The 17520-nt window shown below is 32.5% G+C and overlaps 1 protein-coding gene across 1 annotated transcript in view; it reads right to left on the bottom strand.

Moving 5' to 3' along the window:
* LOC129231590 (transcription factor 12-like) overlaps nucleotides 1-17520 on the bottom strand; it is a 153185-nt gene that overhangs the window by 131549 nt on the left and 4116 nt on the right. The window contains exons 2-3 of the mRNA XM_054865951.1: nucleotides 2076-2140; nucleotides 1830-1938 (exon numbers count right to left, since the gene is read on the bottom strand). Of these exons, the coding sequence (XP_054721926.1) occupies nucleotides 1830-1938; nucleotides 2076-2140 (174 nt within the window). The remainder of the gene's footprint in view (nucleotides 1-1829; nucleotides 1939-2075; nucleotides 2141-17520) is intronic.

Raw genomic sequence — 17520 nt, 5'->3', positions numbered from 1 at the left:
ATCGGAAGCTGTAGTTTGGTCATGTGATTCCCACAATGCACACATGGATTCAATGTTAACTAAAGCATTTTCAACAGTAACAAAAACGTAATTCCAGTATGTAAAACGTTTTTCATGCACCTTATTCAATTGAAACCAACAAGTTTAAGTAATATAGCTAAAAAGTTGATTACAAATCAAAGTCTAAAGGAGAATAGTGGTGGTGATCAAACAAGAATATCTGTTGGGGGGGGGGGGAGATTCTGTTCGAGAGTTTTTGAAAAGAACAAGAAAGTCATTATAATCTCAAAAACTGAAAGAGAATTTATTTGCATTCTGATTTTCACATTACAAAATTTTTCAAGTTATGCAACAACTTTGTTGATGTAACATTGCAAGTAAAATAGTTTATGTTTCATGGAGTATTTTGTGAGTTTAACAATGGCTTTAAATCACCAGCTAGTGGTATTTGCAGCTATTGCGACTGACTATATTTGAAATTGAAACTACCAGGCAGTATATTATTTTGAAAAAACTTTTGGGGGGTAAAAGAGAATATATCCAAATCTAGTTAATGCAGAATAACACATAATCCAGCTAGTTCAAGCAAAAAAGAACATATTCAATATTTAATATTATATAATTAAGTAACTAGCATATTTCTATCAAAACATGATATAAAATTTTAGCATTAAGTACAAACTGCATAATATTAAAAACTTTTTGTTGGTGCCAAGTCCAACATTAAATTAATAATAGGTTTTAGTTGTTTCTCGAAATTTTAAGTGGACCTGCTTGCTTTTGCATAGCACCTTCTCAAATATTCATAAAATTCCATTTCTCAATCCAATAGCTAAGGTTTTTTTTATATAAAATTATGTCTGACCAATAAAGGAATTGTGAAAAAGTTCTTTAAGATCATAAGTGCAATACACACATAATTCACAGAAAAGCTACATTGTTCAATGAAATCCAGAAAACCATTTCTTTTTTTTTTTTTTTTTTTGTCACAATCATAACCACATTTTCTAGCTATTAATTCAACTTCCTCTAATAATCTCAAACTGCAGTGATAAATATGCTGGCTGTGAGCTTTATCATTCCTTGTTCTTATCAAAACCAAAACTGCATTTTTGAATAAAATATGAGCAACTGAAGTGTGTGAACGTCTCAACCGTAAGCATGGATTGGCTCATATCTTGATTTGTCATTTTCGTAACAGAAATGAAGATATGAACCCTGCAATGAGTTTAGATTGTACATTCATGAAATTTAGAACAGAATTCTGCTGAAAAAATAAGTCATCACAATGAGTTTTCAGGCCATGGGGTTTCGATCTCATGACCTTCGCAGTATGAGTACAACGCTCTAACCAACTGTGCCAAAGAGTTTCCGCTTCAGGATACTGTGCATTGAAGCAATGTGTGATAACAAAACAAATTGGTTTTTTAGATTTTTTTAAGAAATGAGAATTGCCGCTATTTTCAGCCAAAAGAGATAAAAAAATTCTTCAAAATGATGCCTAATTTATGAAGTTTGACAAAGTATTGAGAAAGTTTTGGCATTGTTTGTTTCTGACAAATTAAAATTTTTGCAATCAAGAATTACAGTCAGGTTTTGAAAGTTTTTATGTTACTAATTTCTTTCTTTCTTTTTCTTTTTTGCAATAAAAGTTTATTGTTAGTACAAATAAAAGTATTATGCTAGAAAAAATTATCTGTCTTATTTCCAAAAAATAATTGGAAGGTCAAAAATGAGAAAAATAAGCAATCTTGATTGCAAAAAAGATACAGGTGTCAAAGAAAAGCAGAGAAAATTCCTAGTTCTGCATTATTTTATAATGTACATACCCCTTACTGTGTCACCAGGTAAAAGTCTCTGTTGAACTGTACCAGAATACTGGAAATAGGCATCCCCTACTGGAAGAAGCTCCACACCCGGGAAGTTATTTAGGCATTCCTGAGAGATAATAGAAAAATTATTTTGAATGTTTCTGTAAAATTGCATTGCTAGTTTATAAATCTTTTTATTAAAAAAATGCAAATTTTAAAAGATGCAATAACTTAGGCTTTTTATTGAAGACTTTTTAATTTTACCTGTGTTATACCATCTCCAGCAGGATTTGGATATGTCATAGGATAAGTCATGTCTCTTGACTTATCTGAAATAAAAAATGAGAAGAAACATAAGAAATCTTCAAAAAGAATACTTCTACAAAACAAGAGTTACAACCGCAAAAGAAAAGAAAAAAATAATAATAAACTTTCAAAATTATTTAAATTAAGCTTTTTATGCACTAATTATGAGGGTCAGTTAAAAAATGAGTTGCACTGCTCAAGAAAACAAAACAGGATAGTAATTTTACAGTGACTTCATTGGTATCTTTAAGTTCCATTCAAAATCTATATTTCAACACAATCATCTCCATTATTTAAGTATCTGTTGAGGCATGATACAAGTTTTGGATACCTTCTGCAAAATAATCCTGTCTAATATCCTATAACTGTTGTTGGGTTGCAGCTTTCACTTTGTCATATGAATAGTATCGTCAGTTTGAAAGTTCTTGTTTTATGAGAACAACAACATGGAATCATTATGCGTCTGTTTGCAAGAATGCATTCATTCATGTGAGCAGCGATTTCCGAATTTGTTGCAGTTGATGGTCTTCCCTCAACTGAGTTATGACTTAGCATCATCAACAGATATGTCCATTCTCACACATGTAGCACCATTTCGCGATAGCTTGATATGACATTGTGTTTTTACCATACACTTCATGCAACTGCCTATAAATTTCGGTAAATTTGCACCTCTTTGCTTACAAAAACCAAATCACTGCATGCCTTTCCACTTTGGACGCTACTTGCAGCTGTCAAGACATGTTTGTGACTGATTTATCAGAAAAACTAAACTTGCCTAGGGGAAGCCGCTAAGTCACATGATAAAGGTACATGCCTGAAGTGTTGCCACACAGTGTCATCAAAATAGTCTTAGATGGAACATATTTACGAAATAATGCAACTAACTTTCTGACTGAACCTCGTATTTAGTGAGAAGTTTATGCAGGTGCAAGTTCTACTACAGCCACTGAGTTATGACATTAAAAATAGTTGCTTTAGTAACTTCTTACTTGAAAATTAGTCTACAAAATAGTCGCAAGAATGCAAAAAGGTTTCTAAAATAGTCTCCCAAAAGTTTTGAAAATAGTATAGGTGTCATAATTACGCAATGATAGTTTGATAAATAAACAATACCTTGGCTGCATGAGATTGAAGAGGGACCACCCTGGCATACGAAGTGCTCTTTCAATAAGCACCACATGCATCACAGTAGTTCAGATATAAGTCATCAAAAAGCGGTTTTGCACCAAACTTATTTCAATAATTTGAATATAAAAGATATCTATGTATTAGGGATCATGGTGAAACGGTAAAGAAAAAACAAACTATGTTTTTCTTTTTTTCAAATAATATAATGAAGCAAAAAATAATTTTACATTAAACTCCCTTTTCAACTAGGCAGAGAGACATTTCTCGATCTTAAATAAATTAACTTATCATCCTTACTCCTGCTCTTCTAAGGCAAATTGTAGAGAAGAGTCAGGAGGAATGGGACTAATTGCGACTAAATAAAATATTTGAATTTATTTTTAGCTTTTCCATTAGACAGAGCACCGATCGATTCATGCTTGATGATACTGTTATTAAAACGGGAAACCTTATTTGTATTCCTCAGAAATAAGTGCCTAAAAGTATATATTTTCTTAATGGGAAGAATGGAACATGCCCTAAAGCAGAATACTTTAGGATGTTCAACAATGTAAAATCATTTGACCAAAATTGTTCTTCTGCAAGTACTTCAAGCATTGTACACGAAAAAACATGACATTTTCCACAAATTGGGTGTTAAAAATAAAAATCGTTTCATATAGGAGTTTTTTTTTTTTTTTTTTTAACTGGACTGTTGCTATTTATTTCTGTGGAAATGAGATATTTCCAGAAACATCACAGCTTTCAACCAAATGACTAATTAAAGAGTACTGAATTTGGAAAATTAGTTGATCATGAAAACTATAAAATCAAAAAAACTTTAACAAGGTGTCAAACCTAAACCGATTGAGATTCTCCAAAAATATTTTATTTGCTTTCTAAAATGCATAGAAAGAGCAAATATACAAAATTTTATAAAAATCCGAACCTAGGTGGCAAACCACATGTTTTTGGTTAATTTTACATGGCATGAAGTAGCAATTAAAATAATGTTACTAAATAAATAAATTACTAAAATCATAAATACAATGAGTCAAGTTTGGATTGCATATAATAAATCAATTCAAAACTTTCAAAATATTTGGAATATTTACTGGATACAAAGGGATTGAAATCTCAAACAAGACACACAATTTCTGACGATGGATGTGTTTCAATGATGGCATGTTTCCAAAACATACATGTATGGCCGAAATTGCAGTGGATGAAGACCGATTGGGAAAGTCCTACAAAGGACTTATCGAATTCAACATCGCGAGTTTTCCACCAAATTATCGTAAATTACAAGAATTTTAGATTTTCTTCTAATTTTAAGAAATCTGCAGAATTTCTGCAAAATTCTATCTTGAGTTGGAAGATATTTGTAGAAAATTTAGTTTCTACAGATTTTCTGCACTGCAGTTTCTGCAGAAATTTCACAGAAATTTGCAGAAAATCTATCAGTTTTCCTCTCACACTTGAACAGAATTGTTCTGCAACTCAGGCATCTGTTCTGTGAGGTACGTCGCAAATTTAGTAGTATTCTGCTTTGGGGGAACATACATGGTATATTTCTTCTGAATTGATGCGTTTGCTACCCATCATTCTCTAATTTTTTAGTTCTATTTCGATAAATATGTTAACAGTTCAAGTTTTTACTTTTTCTAAATACTTATTAAAATCAATTGTTGGTGTGTTGCAGTGAACTAACAAGTTGATGGCTTTAAATTTAAAGAAATGTATTGGTTGGTGTGAAGATTATTGTGTTCCTTAGACAGGTTTTAAATAACATATGTAAATAACATACACAATATAAAAGTGGGATTTCAATTCACCAAAACAGATGTTATTGAATAAAATTCTACTTTTTTTCAAAAACTTGCTTAAGAACACCAGTGTGTGGAACCATTCATTATCATTTCACAAAAAAAAAAAAAAAATAAATAAATAAAATAAAATTACAATTAATCATCTTGTATAAAAATGATTTTCGAGCTAAAATCATACTTATCCCGTCATTTCAATTAATCAATACTGAATGCATACATAAATAATAAATATCAGAGTAATATAATGAATATTGAATTATGGGGAGAAAACTTATTCTTCAGTTACTCTAAATTAGAAAGGAAATTTTTCAGCTGTTCTTCTGCCACAAATATAAAAGAAACATTTTCCAGAATAAGGAAATACAGTGTCCGAAAAGTCTTTGACATTTTAAAAATTCGTAGAAAAGTAACCAATTATGGTATCAATATGTGGTTTGTGCCATAATACTTTACAGGTGTAAGAACTTTTTATGACATTGTAAAATAAAGGAAAAAACCAAAAAGGAAAAAGTGTAATTATAAGAAATTGCTGTAGCATCACAATAAAAAAAAAATCTTCATGTGAGGTGCTTAATCATTTTATTAAACAGAAAGCAATACCTTTTGTTAATAGACTTCAATGAGTACACCGTATGTTGCTCAAACCACATCTAAACCGTACTCAAGTTCATCACATATCTACAAACAGCATGCACATTGAACTTTCATAATTAATGGTACTGCTTTCTCTTTTTAATATGATGATTAAACACCTCGCGTGAAATTTGCTCTTCTTACAGTGAGGATACAGCGATTATTTATAATTGCACTTTTCTTTTGTTTTTAACCAATGTCATAAAAAAAGTGAAATATGGCACAAACAATATATATTCATACCTCATTTTGTTGCTTTCTTATGAATTTTTAAAATGTATTAAAGACTTTTTGGACACCCTGTATATAAAATAGTAGCATACTATTAGCAGTGAAATCAGAGTTGTAAAAAAAAAAAAGTATGTGAGATGTGGCAGCTCTAATTAAGAGCTCAGCTTTGATTAAAAAGACATTTGTTGTATTTTCAGAGGTATGGATAAGGTCTAGAAAGTGATAAGGAATAATCAGTACATGAGAAAGAATGAGAAAGACAAAGTTCAACTTTTGGCAGAAAAATGACTTTAATTTGAGAGAGGAAAAAGAAATAATGAAGCTGTTTCCTACCACAAGCATTTGGAGGATTAGACGAGCAATTTTAGTCTATGTTTGGTAATGTTTCAAACATGGGAAGGTTTGGAAGCTCACCATGAAAATATTTCAACCCGTCTTAAAATAGCTGTATTTGGTGGCATTTCGGAAATGGAATAAGTTGATAGGGCCCTCATTAGAATTTTTTTTTGACCCTTAAGTTAAAAAAAAAACTTAACTGTGCGCTTTCTTCGCCAACGTGAAATCAATTAAGGAATGTTTTCAAAATTGAGGTCCTAAAGATGCAACTTTAGGTCTAGGTTTAGGAAAGAGGACGACCTTCTCTTGACTATCTGTACCCTCTTCCATCCCAAAATTTCTTTCAAGGAGTCACTTCTAGGTTGTATGTGAAGAAGAAAGTTTCGGGAATTCTCCCACAAAGTTTTCTAAAACAAAAATTAAAGCTATCTGTGCTGATATCAGGGGGGGGGGGAGACCCCAAAATTTTTTCAAAGATGAAGTCCTAGAAGCGTAATTTTCAGCTGCAATTAGAGACATTAAGTGTGTAGAGAAGAATTGGGATATCTTCTTCAGTTAAATTTGAAAATTGAAATCTTAAAGGCACAATTTATGCTTTCTTTTGTAAAAATGTTAGGAAAAGTGCGAGGGTTTTTAGAGATCTTCTCCAGAAATTTTTTTTTTCAAAATTAAAATCTTTAAAATGCATTTCAAGCTCTCTTGGACGATGTTAGAAGATATGTCAGGGTTCACGAGGCTGTCTTTCAAAGTTCTTTGATACTGAAGTTCTGAAAACAAAATTTTAAGTTATATTTTGATGGAATGGGTTGTTCCAAGGAAATGTTCCAAGCTTCAAGGCCTAAAAATGAACCTTTTTTAAGTCACATTAAGGGACTAAAAAAGCGAAGAGTGTTTGCTCAACATAAATCAAATAAGCAAGCTTGCACATTAAAGTTAAAATACAATAGATGACATAAATGCAAAAAATTAAAATTTGCAGTTACTGCCCTTGACTTTCCCACCTCAGAATCAGCATAGGAAATAAGCGGTATTGCATTGCAGTTTGCTATTCAAAACGTAGAAAACACGATACAATATCATAAATTACGTCGAAAATTTTATGATGCAAAAAGTAACATTTTTTTTATAGTTTTAGACCCCACAGCAGAATACTTGACGGTGTTCTGCAACGTAAAATCGTTTAACCAAAATTGTTCTGCAAGTACTACAAGCATTGTATACATAGGCAACTAACATGACCTTTGCCATGAATCGGGAGCCCTAAATCAAAATCGTTTCATACAGAAGGTTTACTTTTTTTCTTTTCTTTTTTTCAGTTTTTAAAATTTCACTGTTGTTATGCATTTCTGTGGAACCTAAAACGATTGAGGTTCTCCAAAAATATTTTATATGCTTCTTAAATGCATTAGAAAGAAATTTACAAAACTCCGAACCCAGAAGGAGTCAAACCACATGTTTTTTTTTTCTTGTTAATTTTACATGGCATAAAGGAACAATTAAAATAATGTTAATAAATGAATAAATTACTAAAATAATAATTAAAATGAGTCGAGTTGGGGTAGCATATAATAAAACACTCCAAAATTTTCTAAGTAGTTGAAATATGCTTAGGATGCAAAAGGATTGAAATCTCAAACAAGGTAAGCAATTTTCGGCGGTGGACGTGTTTCACTGTTGGCATGTTTCTAAAACATACGTTTATGGAGAAAATTGTGGTGGATGAAGATCGATTGGGTAAAATAAGGAAGAGGGGAACCAAAAACGCTAGGAAAATCAGAATCTTTTCAGATTTAGAATTTTAAACTGCAAAAAATATGCAGAAACTACCGATTTTCCACAAATACCTTCCAACTCAAGATAGAATTTTGCAGATTTCTTTGCGTTCAAAATAAAGCTAAAGTTCCTGCAGATGACTTATCGAATTCCATATTTTTCGCGAGCTTTCCGCGGAATTATCGTAATTTCCGAAAATTTTAGATTTTCTTCAAATTTCAAGGAATCTGTAGAATTTGTGCAAAATTCTTTCCTGTTGAAAAATATTTGCAGAAAATCTGCAGAAATGGCAGATTTTCTGCAAAAATTTCAGAAATCTGTAGAATTTCTGCAGAAAATTCGATGGTTTTGATACAAATGGTTTCAATTTTTTAATTGGTGTAAATGTAATTTTTTGATACAGTTGGAACCCGATTTGAACCTCTATTTAAAGAATTTTTCGATTTAGCGAATTTTTCTTTTTCCCCGACTAAAATGAAAGCAAACACCCCTATTTACCGAATAATAAACCACAAAATAACAAATTATTTTAACAGCCCAATTTTTTTTTTGTTAATTTAAGTTAGGAAATATTGGATTGTTTTTCAAATGTTACATGCTTATTGTCCGAAGCAGAAAAAAGGATTTTCTTGGAATCAGCTTTTTATGACGTGCGAATGCGAGAGGACAATCAACGAATAGTTATTCTGATGCAGAAAAGCGATAGTGAAACTCCCATGAAAACTTACTTTTTCAAATGCTTTACATAGCCTGGAAACTAAAAACATATCTCATGCAGCAGGCTGCAAAAGACACGGTATTTTCTTCTCTCCATAAAGTCGAAAGAGAACTATTTTGAGTCAAATATCAAGGAAATTGTGAAACATCTACTACTCAGTAGTTTAAAATTTCAAAATAACTAGCGTGTAATAAGTCGTGGAATGCTAAATAAAAAGTGTACACTTTCTAATTATGGATGTTTTTACGCAGTTGCTTATTAGGGGTTTAAGGTGAGGTAAGTGCTTTTTTTTTTAATTTCACATGCTGATATTACAAATAACCCGGATTTAACGTATAAAAGTTTCAGACCCAGTGAATTCGTTAAATCGGGGTCCGACTGCATTTTCATATCCTAACTGCCATTGTTCAAAACTTTTTAAATGCAAACATTAAGTATTACGTTTCCAAAAACTAGTTTGTTTTCTTATTGAAAATTCAATTTAACAAATCTCACAAAACTTCTTTTTAATTTTACAGAACTGCTCCACAATATCAAAACTTGAATAGCAGTACCGCTCATCAAATAAATAAATACTTATTTCCCACACTGCTCAGAAATAGCCCAGTAAACAAACCTAGTCAATCCTTTGAATTATGATAAGCTGAGAAGAAATATCTTACAGAACCAAGCAAAAAAACTTTGGTTCCATGTACTATTTCTTCGGATCTAAAAAACTGAAGTCTGAACTGAATGATAATAATTTAATGAAATTCTTGCCACAGGGGGGTCAACTGACCCTTTAACCATAATTGGCTCGAACAAGGGGGCAAGGGAGGCCACTTTTGAAAGTAAAGGGGCCTTGCCTCATCACTTTTAGAAATTAATAATCGATTCAAAAATGATTTTTTACAGGGTGGATTTATTTTTTTTCACCAAAGTAATAACTAAAAATTCCAAATAAATGAACTTTGCTCACCAGAAGTGGAAGGAGAAAGTCTGCGGTGGCCATCCGTCCCGATTTTTGAGGATATATTCCACTTTTTTTGGAGGTCATAGAATCAAATGTTAGAAGCCCTGAACACAACCCAATTCTACAAAAAAAAAAAAAAGAACAGCTGCAGAGGCAACGCCCTTTAACCCCTCGCACTTTTTTTGACCCCACACTTTTTTGGTGCGCCGGCGCCGTCTTTGCTTTAACCCTCCTCCTGAATCCGCCCTTCGTAACTTGTTACTTCCACCCATTCTGTATCAATTTGCTAAAGTATTACTCTATTTATAAGCTACATATAAAACTCTAATGACAAATCAACGCATAAATAAATACTTGGAAGACCTTTTCATATATCGAGCTTCTAAACGAACTGTTTTTACTATACAATCAACCAGTCTTACAAGTACTACTTTAGTACCCGGAGTCAGGGTTAGTTACTCTAACTAATTGCATGAATAAAAAAACCTTCAACTTACTTTTTAAATGCTATTTAGAAAGTAAGTCATAATCATTAAGCCATTCACTGTCATTATTAAAAAAATCTGACCTAGTCATCAAAAATTTTGGAAAAAATTGCTGAAATTTGAAAAAAAATAGCGAGTTCTGTAATAAGTTGTTAAAAATCTGAAACTGATTTGAAAGAAAAATTGATTTCCTGTATGAAATCATAAAACCTGGCAAATTTTTGCAACATTTATGAAAAGTCTCACTAAAATGAGCAGGTAGGTATTAATGCTTCTCCAAAGAGAAAAAAAGTCTCCTCCCCCCCTCCCACCAGGGACTCGGTCCTAAATCCACAAATTTCCCCAACATTTTAAATTAAATTTATCTATTAAACATAGTAGCTTCACCACAGGGTCGGGGGGGGGGACCTCTCTGGAGGATGCCAAAAAAATGGGATTTAAGATTTTAGGAGAAACAAAGATACTTGAATGCTGAAAATCCTTCCTAAAATTTTAAAATTATATTTAATCAATTAAACACAGTAGCCTCACCACCGGGGGGGGGGGGGGATTTAAGCCGGCTGACAACCTTCAAGGAGGTTTAACTCAAAATTCATTTAAGATATTGTATTTGTGGGATCGTGAAGAAGTTAAAAAGAATTTGCAGAAGCTTCCTGCTTCCAAATTTTGTTGTTTATGGTAGGGGTAGTAAGCAGCTGTTAGTGGCATTTTGTTATCAAATATTTTACCTTGATGTCTAGATTTCCAAATATATGTGCCAAATATGAATCCTAAAATTTTAGATCACACACCGAATCTTTTCTTTCCAAAACTTATTTATTGTGGATTTTACCATTCAGCACTGCTGAACTTGAGCATGGTTTCAGTCGAATGAAATTAACTAATAAAACTTGATAAGAGAAATCTTTTTTATGCAGTAGCGTGATGATGTTATGATGATAAAATTTAATGGCTTTAAGATATTGGATTTTAATCCAGGTAATGCAATCACGTTCTTGATTGTCAGGTGTCACATGATCAAGGTGTCCTATTTTGTCTACCCGGGAAAAAATCGGCAGGAAAAGCCTGGAAAAAATGTCATTTTGTCCATTTCGTCCACTTTTCCAGTAAACTGAAAGTTTTTAGTTAGAAATTTGAAGTTTGAAAATAATAAATAATTGTAAAGATTCTCCCTATTCAAGTAATATTTTATTATAAAAATAGCATTATATAAAAAATGTATATAAACAATTGATTGTAAAATGTTTTAAAGTGAAAATGAAAAAAGTAAGATCAGTTGAAGTTTATTTAAGTGTATATATAAATCAAATGAGTTTTAAAATGAGTAATAATGCATCTAATAGCATTTATAAAAACAAACACACAGGGATGTGCCAACAGAAACCCACTTTTGGAGCAGCTTAGCTCAGGAAAATAGTGGATTAGGAGCAGTTTGGCTCACCAAAAAGTTTGTTTTGTAGAAACTTGGAGCATGAAAATAGTGTCATTGGAGCGGCAAAAAGTATGTTTTGATGTAAAGACACACACACACATTATACATATATACACACACATTCACACACACAATACTGTACACACACATTATACGTATATATACTACTTGATATTAATAAAGGAGATGTTGACATGAAGTGAAATCTGTTCTTGCAATACAAATGTGATGATCAGCAACAGACTCTGACTAGGCTGTTCCCCTTAGACATTTTAGTCCCTAATGAAGATTAATGGCCCTTTTAAAGCTATCTACCCCCTTGCTACCCCCGAGCCCGAGTGATATTGTCTTGAACCAAAATCCGAGCCCGGAGGAAACTTACTTGCATCAAAAACCGAGCCTTCTACAGTCTGACATGATCTCTCTGTTAATGAAAAATGTTATGCCAAATGTTCTTCATTAACAGAGAGAAGTTTCTAAATTTTCTTAAAATGCTCCACTTCAAATGCATTACTGTATGACATATCGCAATAGTAATTGCAAAAAGACACCATAAATAAGTGTTAATTTATTTGTTGTTTTTTGGGGGGGGGGAGGGGGGGTAAATTTGACATTGATTGAACTGATTTAAATGTTCCTTTCATTTTCTCACAGTAGGAAAATGTTTATTTGCTTTGAATTTATATGGAGATTGGCGATTGAATATCTGTACTTGAGCCCGAGCCCGAAACCTATTTTCGGTACCGAGCCTGCTTCAGGCCCGGGCCGAGCTCATATCTCATCTCTATTGTGCATATAAAACTGCTTAGCATTTTATTAAATGAGTAAATTTTGTTTTAAATGTAGTAACAAATTTTCTATTTCAAAATACAGATTTTTGTGAAACTTCTGATTTTTTAACATTGTTTATGTGGCTCTGACGTTTCTCAAAATTATTTTTGTGAAGCTGCTGATTTTAAAATATGATTTTTGCGATAGTACCGAAAAACGGTAGTAAAATCAGTCTGTATTGGGCCCTGTATATTAATTTATAAATGGAAGAAAGAAATACATGTAATTGGAGCAGCAATCATTTTAAAACTCCACTAAAACATATTTTTAAACAACAATTTGAAAGATTTTTATAAGTTCAATTCTTTAAATATTTAATATTCTTAAATTATAATTTTTGTATTTTTAAAATCAGTACATTTATTACAAATGTTTAGATTCCCCCCCCCCCCCATTCCATTTAGATTTTTACCCCACTGCACGTGAGCGATGCAAAGGAGAGATAGTGTTTGTGAGTCAATATATGTATGTTCCTATGTGGCATTGTAGAGGCTAAATCCCTTGGCCAATTTTGATGATTCTTACGTCCTTCAATTTGTCTTAACCTTGGGAGTGTCACTAAACACATGACAGTAATCGAAATTCCCCGTATCAACATCCAGTCACCATATTGTCAGTTCGGGATCGTGTTGCACGCTACCAGCATGCGACAAATGCAAGTAGCATTTTCGCTGTCTGAATTTTTTTTAATAAGTCTACTAATTCGATTTTCATTTCTAACATGTTGCATTTGTTTTTGTCATTATTCAGGGGACTGAGTTTCGTGACCTATCATCCTTTCTTGACAAACTTTTTTAGATTTGCAAGAAAGATTTGACTGATAACGTTTCTAAGCTCCCGCCATCATGAGTTATACAGGCTGTTTATACAGCTGTGGTTGACTTAAGTTCGTGCATGTTTGATAAAGGTCAAAAGCATATGTTGCTTGTCCGAGTTATGCAAGCAAGCCTAGAGGAACTAATAATCAGTAGTTTAGACCACTCCAAGTTATTTGATAATCCTCACGATATAAACTCTTCAAAAAAAAAATGACAAGATAGCGAAGTTTACCATCTTATAATCATAATATCTAAATCAATGAAAATTAACTAAAAAGTGTAAACTAAAATTTTCTTTTTAGTTTTTATGCAGTTGGGTTTTTTGTTTTTACTTAATAATTTTTTTTAAAGTTATTTTATTCGGACAGAAAACAGTCAAATAATACAAGAAAATACTTAAACTTTTTTCCTCACTAAAAAAAATGCATTTTTCACCTTTATCACAGAAATGGATTAGAGTAGTTGAGAAGGAATTTACACTGGATTTAATACACACTGCTGGTGATACACTGCCCGACATGGGCGAATCCAGGGAGGGGCCATGGGGGCCATGGCCCCCTCCGAAAAAAATTCAAGAATAGTTAAAATCCCCTTTTTTTTAAGCAAAAATGCAAAAAGTTTCCCTTATAATATAAGTATATATATATATACACAAGTCTAACAATAAGGAAAATAACGAGAGGGGGCCATGGCCACCCTGAGAAAGTTTCAAAAATAGTTTAAAATCTTTTTCAGAGCTAAATATTAAAAAAAATCCTTATTATACCTCGAAGTCCCCATCGCCGGGGAGCCATAAAACCACACTGAGGAAGTTTCAAGCATAGTTTTTTAAACCCTCTTTCCTAGTTTAAATTGGAAAAAAAAAACTTCATTCTAATTCATGTTAAGTCAAACAAGAATGGAAACAAGGCCACCCCACAAAAATTTCAAAAATATCAAGTGTATACCAAATATTTAGGCTCATTTAGCATAATGGGCTCGTCTTTTTAGATGTGTTTACTTCTCCCATGCCGGAAAGAAAATGAATATGGGCGCCTATATAGGGGGAGGGGGGCTCGAGCCCCTTCCTCTCACTAGAAGTTAGAACTTCCTTGCTTTTAGTACATTTTTTTTTTGAAAAAATGTAAAAATATTTCTTCTACAGCCATTAATGAATAAGTTATTTAAAATGTCAAATTTTAATGACTCTAATGTGTTCTGAAATCGGTTTTCATGGGAAAAATATCCTGCTAAACCATGGGGAAAATATACGAGTCTCCCCCCCCCCTCCCCTTACAATTTTGCATATGGGCGCATGGATATGTGTTAGTAAGTGTCCGATAAAAAGTTATGCATTTAATGATTGCGCATTAAGTTAAAGTTCGATTTAAGTTTTAACCTGGCTTTATGCAGTAATATGTAATTATTCTTCATTCCCTTTTTAATATGGGACCCTCCTAATCACTCCTCTTCCTTTTCTTAATATATAATATTACCAAAGATTGTCTACAAACCATGTTTCAAAAAATAACCTGTAAAAGTTTCCAGGGGAGGGACCCCACCTCTACTTTTCGCCAACATTGTTCGTGATCGGCCTAAATTTTGTTTTAAGTGGCTTGAGTTTCAAAATATTTCCGGAGGAGAACCCCTCCCTCCCTAACACTATTAAAGTCTGCAAGAATTAAGTTTCTGGAGCTTCAATTTCGAAAAACTGCTGGTCCTCTAAAAGTTACTCATGAATCATGGACTGCTTATCTGCAATTTAAAGTGTCGAATTTTGAAAAAAGTTTGAGAAAGAACCTTAGAATCTCTTCAAACCCTAACCTTACCAAAGATAATCTAGAAGGTGTTTTTAAGTCTATAAATTAGTAAAATTTCCTGGGATGGGCTTTTTAATCTCTCCTCCCCTTAACATCACCAAAAAGTCTTCTAAAACAGCCTTTTTAGAGCTACAATTTTGAGGGGAGCGCTCTAAATCTCTTCTCCCCTCCAATTACCTAAAACAATTAGAATGCATTTTTAAGACCGCAAATAAGAAAAAATTCTTGGTGTCTGCTCTCGAAATTCTCCTCCACGTATCATCGAGAAAAAATCATATTAAACTGCGTTTTTGGCTCTACAACGGCAAAACAAATCCGCCGGAGAAACCCCAAACCTCCCTCTTTTTAACATTATTGGAGATAATGTTTACATTTTTTAAGGTTTCAATTTTGAAAAATAGGAGGGGGTAGGTCACACCAGAGCCCTTAATATTACGAAAGAGTTAAAATGCATTTTTAAGATTATAAATCAGAAAAATTTCCTTAGATGGGCCCTCAAATCTCTCCTCTCTCTAACATCATCAAAGATTGTCTAAAACTGCATTCTTAGAGCTGCAATTTCGAAAAATAGGCAGGGGAGCGCCAACAAAACTCTCCTCCCCTAACATTACTAAAGATCGTCTAAAATATGTTTTTAAGACTACAAATTTAAAACTTTTCCGGGGGAGAAATCCCTGGACCCCCTTTACTTCCGACTTAATATTATACTTATGGTTGGTTCATATCGTCTTCCTCTCAAATCAGAAGTCCTATACAATTGCCTTAGAAAACAGTACTGATTACAAGAATACCACTTTGAGGCAACGATATACGCACACGTTTGTTAATTAAGAAAAGAGAAAATTACTGGAAAGGTTTCCTGTACGTTAAACTTACGTCGCCTAGTGAAAGTTCTTTAATAAATGCTCTAGTTAAAGGTGGGCTATATTGATATTTGTAAAATTTAAAAAAATTCTAAAGCCTTGTATTTTTCCAAATGGCCTCCTCCGAGAATTCTGTCTGGATCCGCCCCTGCTGCCCGATATCAGGTTTTCCGGCTTATTAAGTGATTATTACTAGTCTGACCGAAAACATAAAATCAGGGCTCCACAGTATATAAGATTTGTTTTCCTTTTCATTTACCTCAATTTCTTTTATCTTACAGTTTTAGTATTGATTTAGCTAGTACAACTTCGAAAAATATAGAATAACCTGTAAAAATTGCTATGTTTTTAAGAGTTGGTAATCCTATTTATCATTTGTAAAATGTAGCTTTCTCATGACTAAAATTTAAAAAATGACAAAACAAACATAACTAAAATGAAGTAACATAAATTGGAATCTTAAGTTTCGTAATTATAAAACAATTATTATTCTTAGTATCATTATTTTGTAAAATGAAACAAATATAACTTACACTGCAGTGAATTCAGATGAATTGAAAAGGTCTGTTTTATTTGTTAGCTTAAAAGGGTAGAAATATTAATTTTCCTATGAAATCATACTTCTTTTCTCATAAAGTAGTCCTAAATTTAAAGCAAAATTTTAGTACCTTTATTATTAGCTTGGGAGACAGAGAAGAAGCATAATAATCAAATTGTTTATCTAATAAAGGGTGGCTATAGTTATCTAATACACAGCTATAATAGCATGGGGAAAAAAGTTCCAAAAGCAATTACACTAAAAGGAAAGTTTTCGATTTTTTCAATTTTATTTTTATACTAGAGGACCTGACAGACGTTGTTCTGTTCAAACTTTGTAAATTGAAAAGTTAAAAAATTTCAATAAACTAACAAGTGTTTAAACCGTTCTGTTGAAAAAAAATAAGTAAAAAAAAAATGTTTTAAGTTGCTATGGTGTCAGAATGCGTATTTTTATTACAACTTGATTTATCTAATGCCCACTGAGCAGTTGTTTTATTAACTATTTTTTCTCCCGTACTTGATGGTTTGTTCTTTCAGCCATACTCAAAGGATAAAAAGCGTCCTCAGATATTAAGTGTAAAATTCTAACTACTCATCTGGAACAAACGGGAAATCCCACTGCAACATCCCCCATATGAAAAAAAAACAATCGAAAGGATATCGTTTAGAAAAATGATAAAGGTAAAAACAGTTCTCAAAATAAGCGAAAATCACTCATCCCTCCCCCCCCCCCCCTTCCAGATGTAAAATAAAGACATTTTTCAACTAAAATGACAAAAAAACAAGTCTTTGCAATTTGAAATATTTCGCCAAATAAACAAAAAATACAATAAATTACATTAACAGTAGCTTTAAAATGTAAACAAATGATCATGCAACTCTATTGTTTATAGCCAAAGTCACCAAGCCACCACTTTACTGTAATCCAGCCGATCAGTGAGCTAAGCCAACTCCAACCGCTTAGCGGTCCGATCTTTTGAACGAAAACTTTTTAAACTTCATACATTGCCTAACTTGTTCTTTTAACCAAAGATAAAGAATAACCAAATGATC

This window comes from Uloborus diversus, chromosome 10 (assembly GCF_026930045.1).
Source record: "Uloborus diversus isolate 005 chromosome 10, Udiv.v.3.1, whole genome shotgun sequence".
NCBI classification, from domain to species: Eukaryota; Metazoa; Arthropoda; class Arachnida; order Araneae; family Uloboridae; genus Uloborus; species Uloborus diversus.
This window is presented reverse-complemented; position numbering and strand designations above follow the sequence as displayed.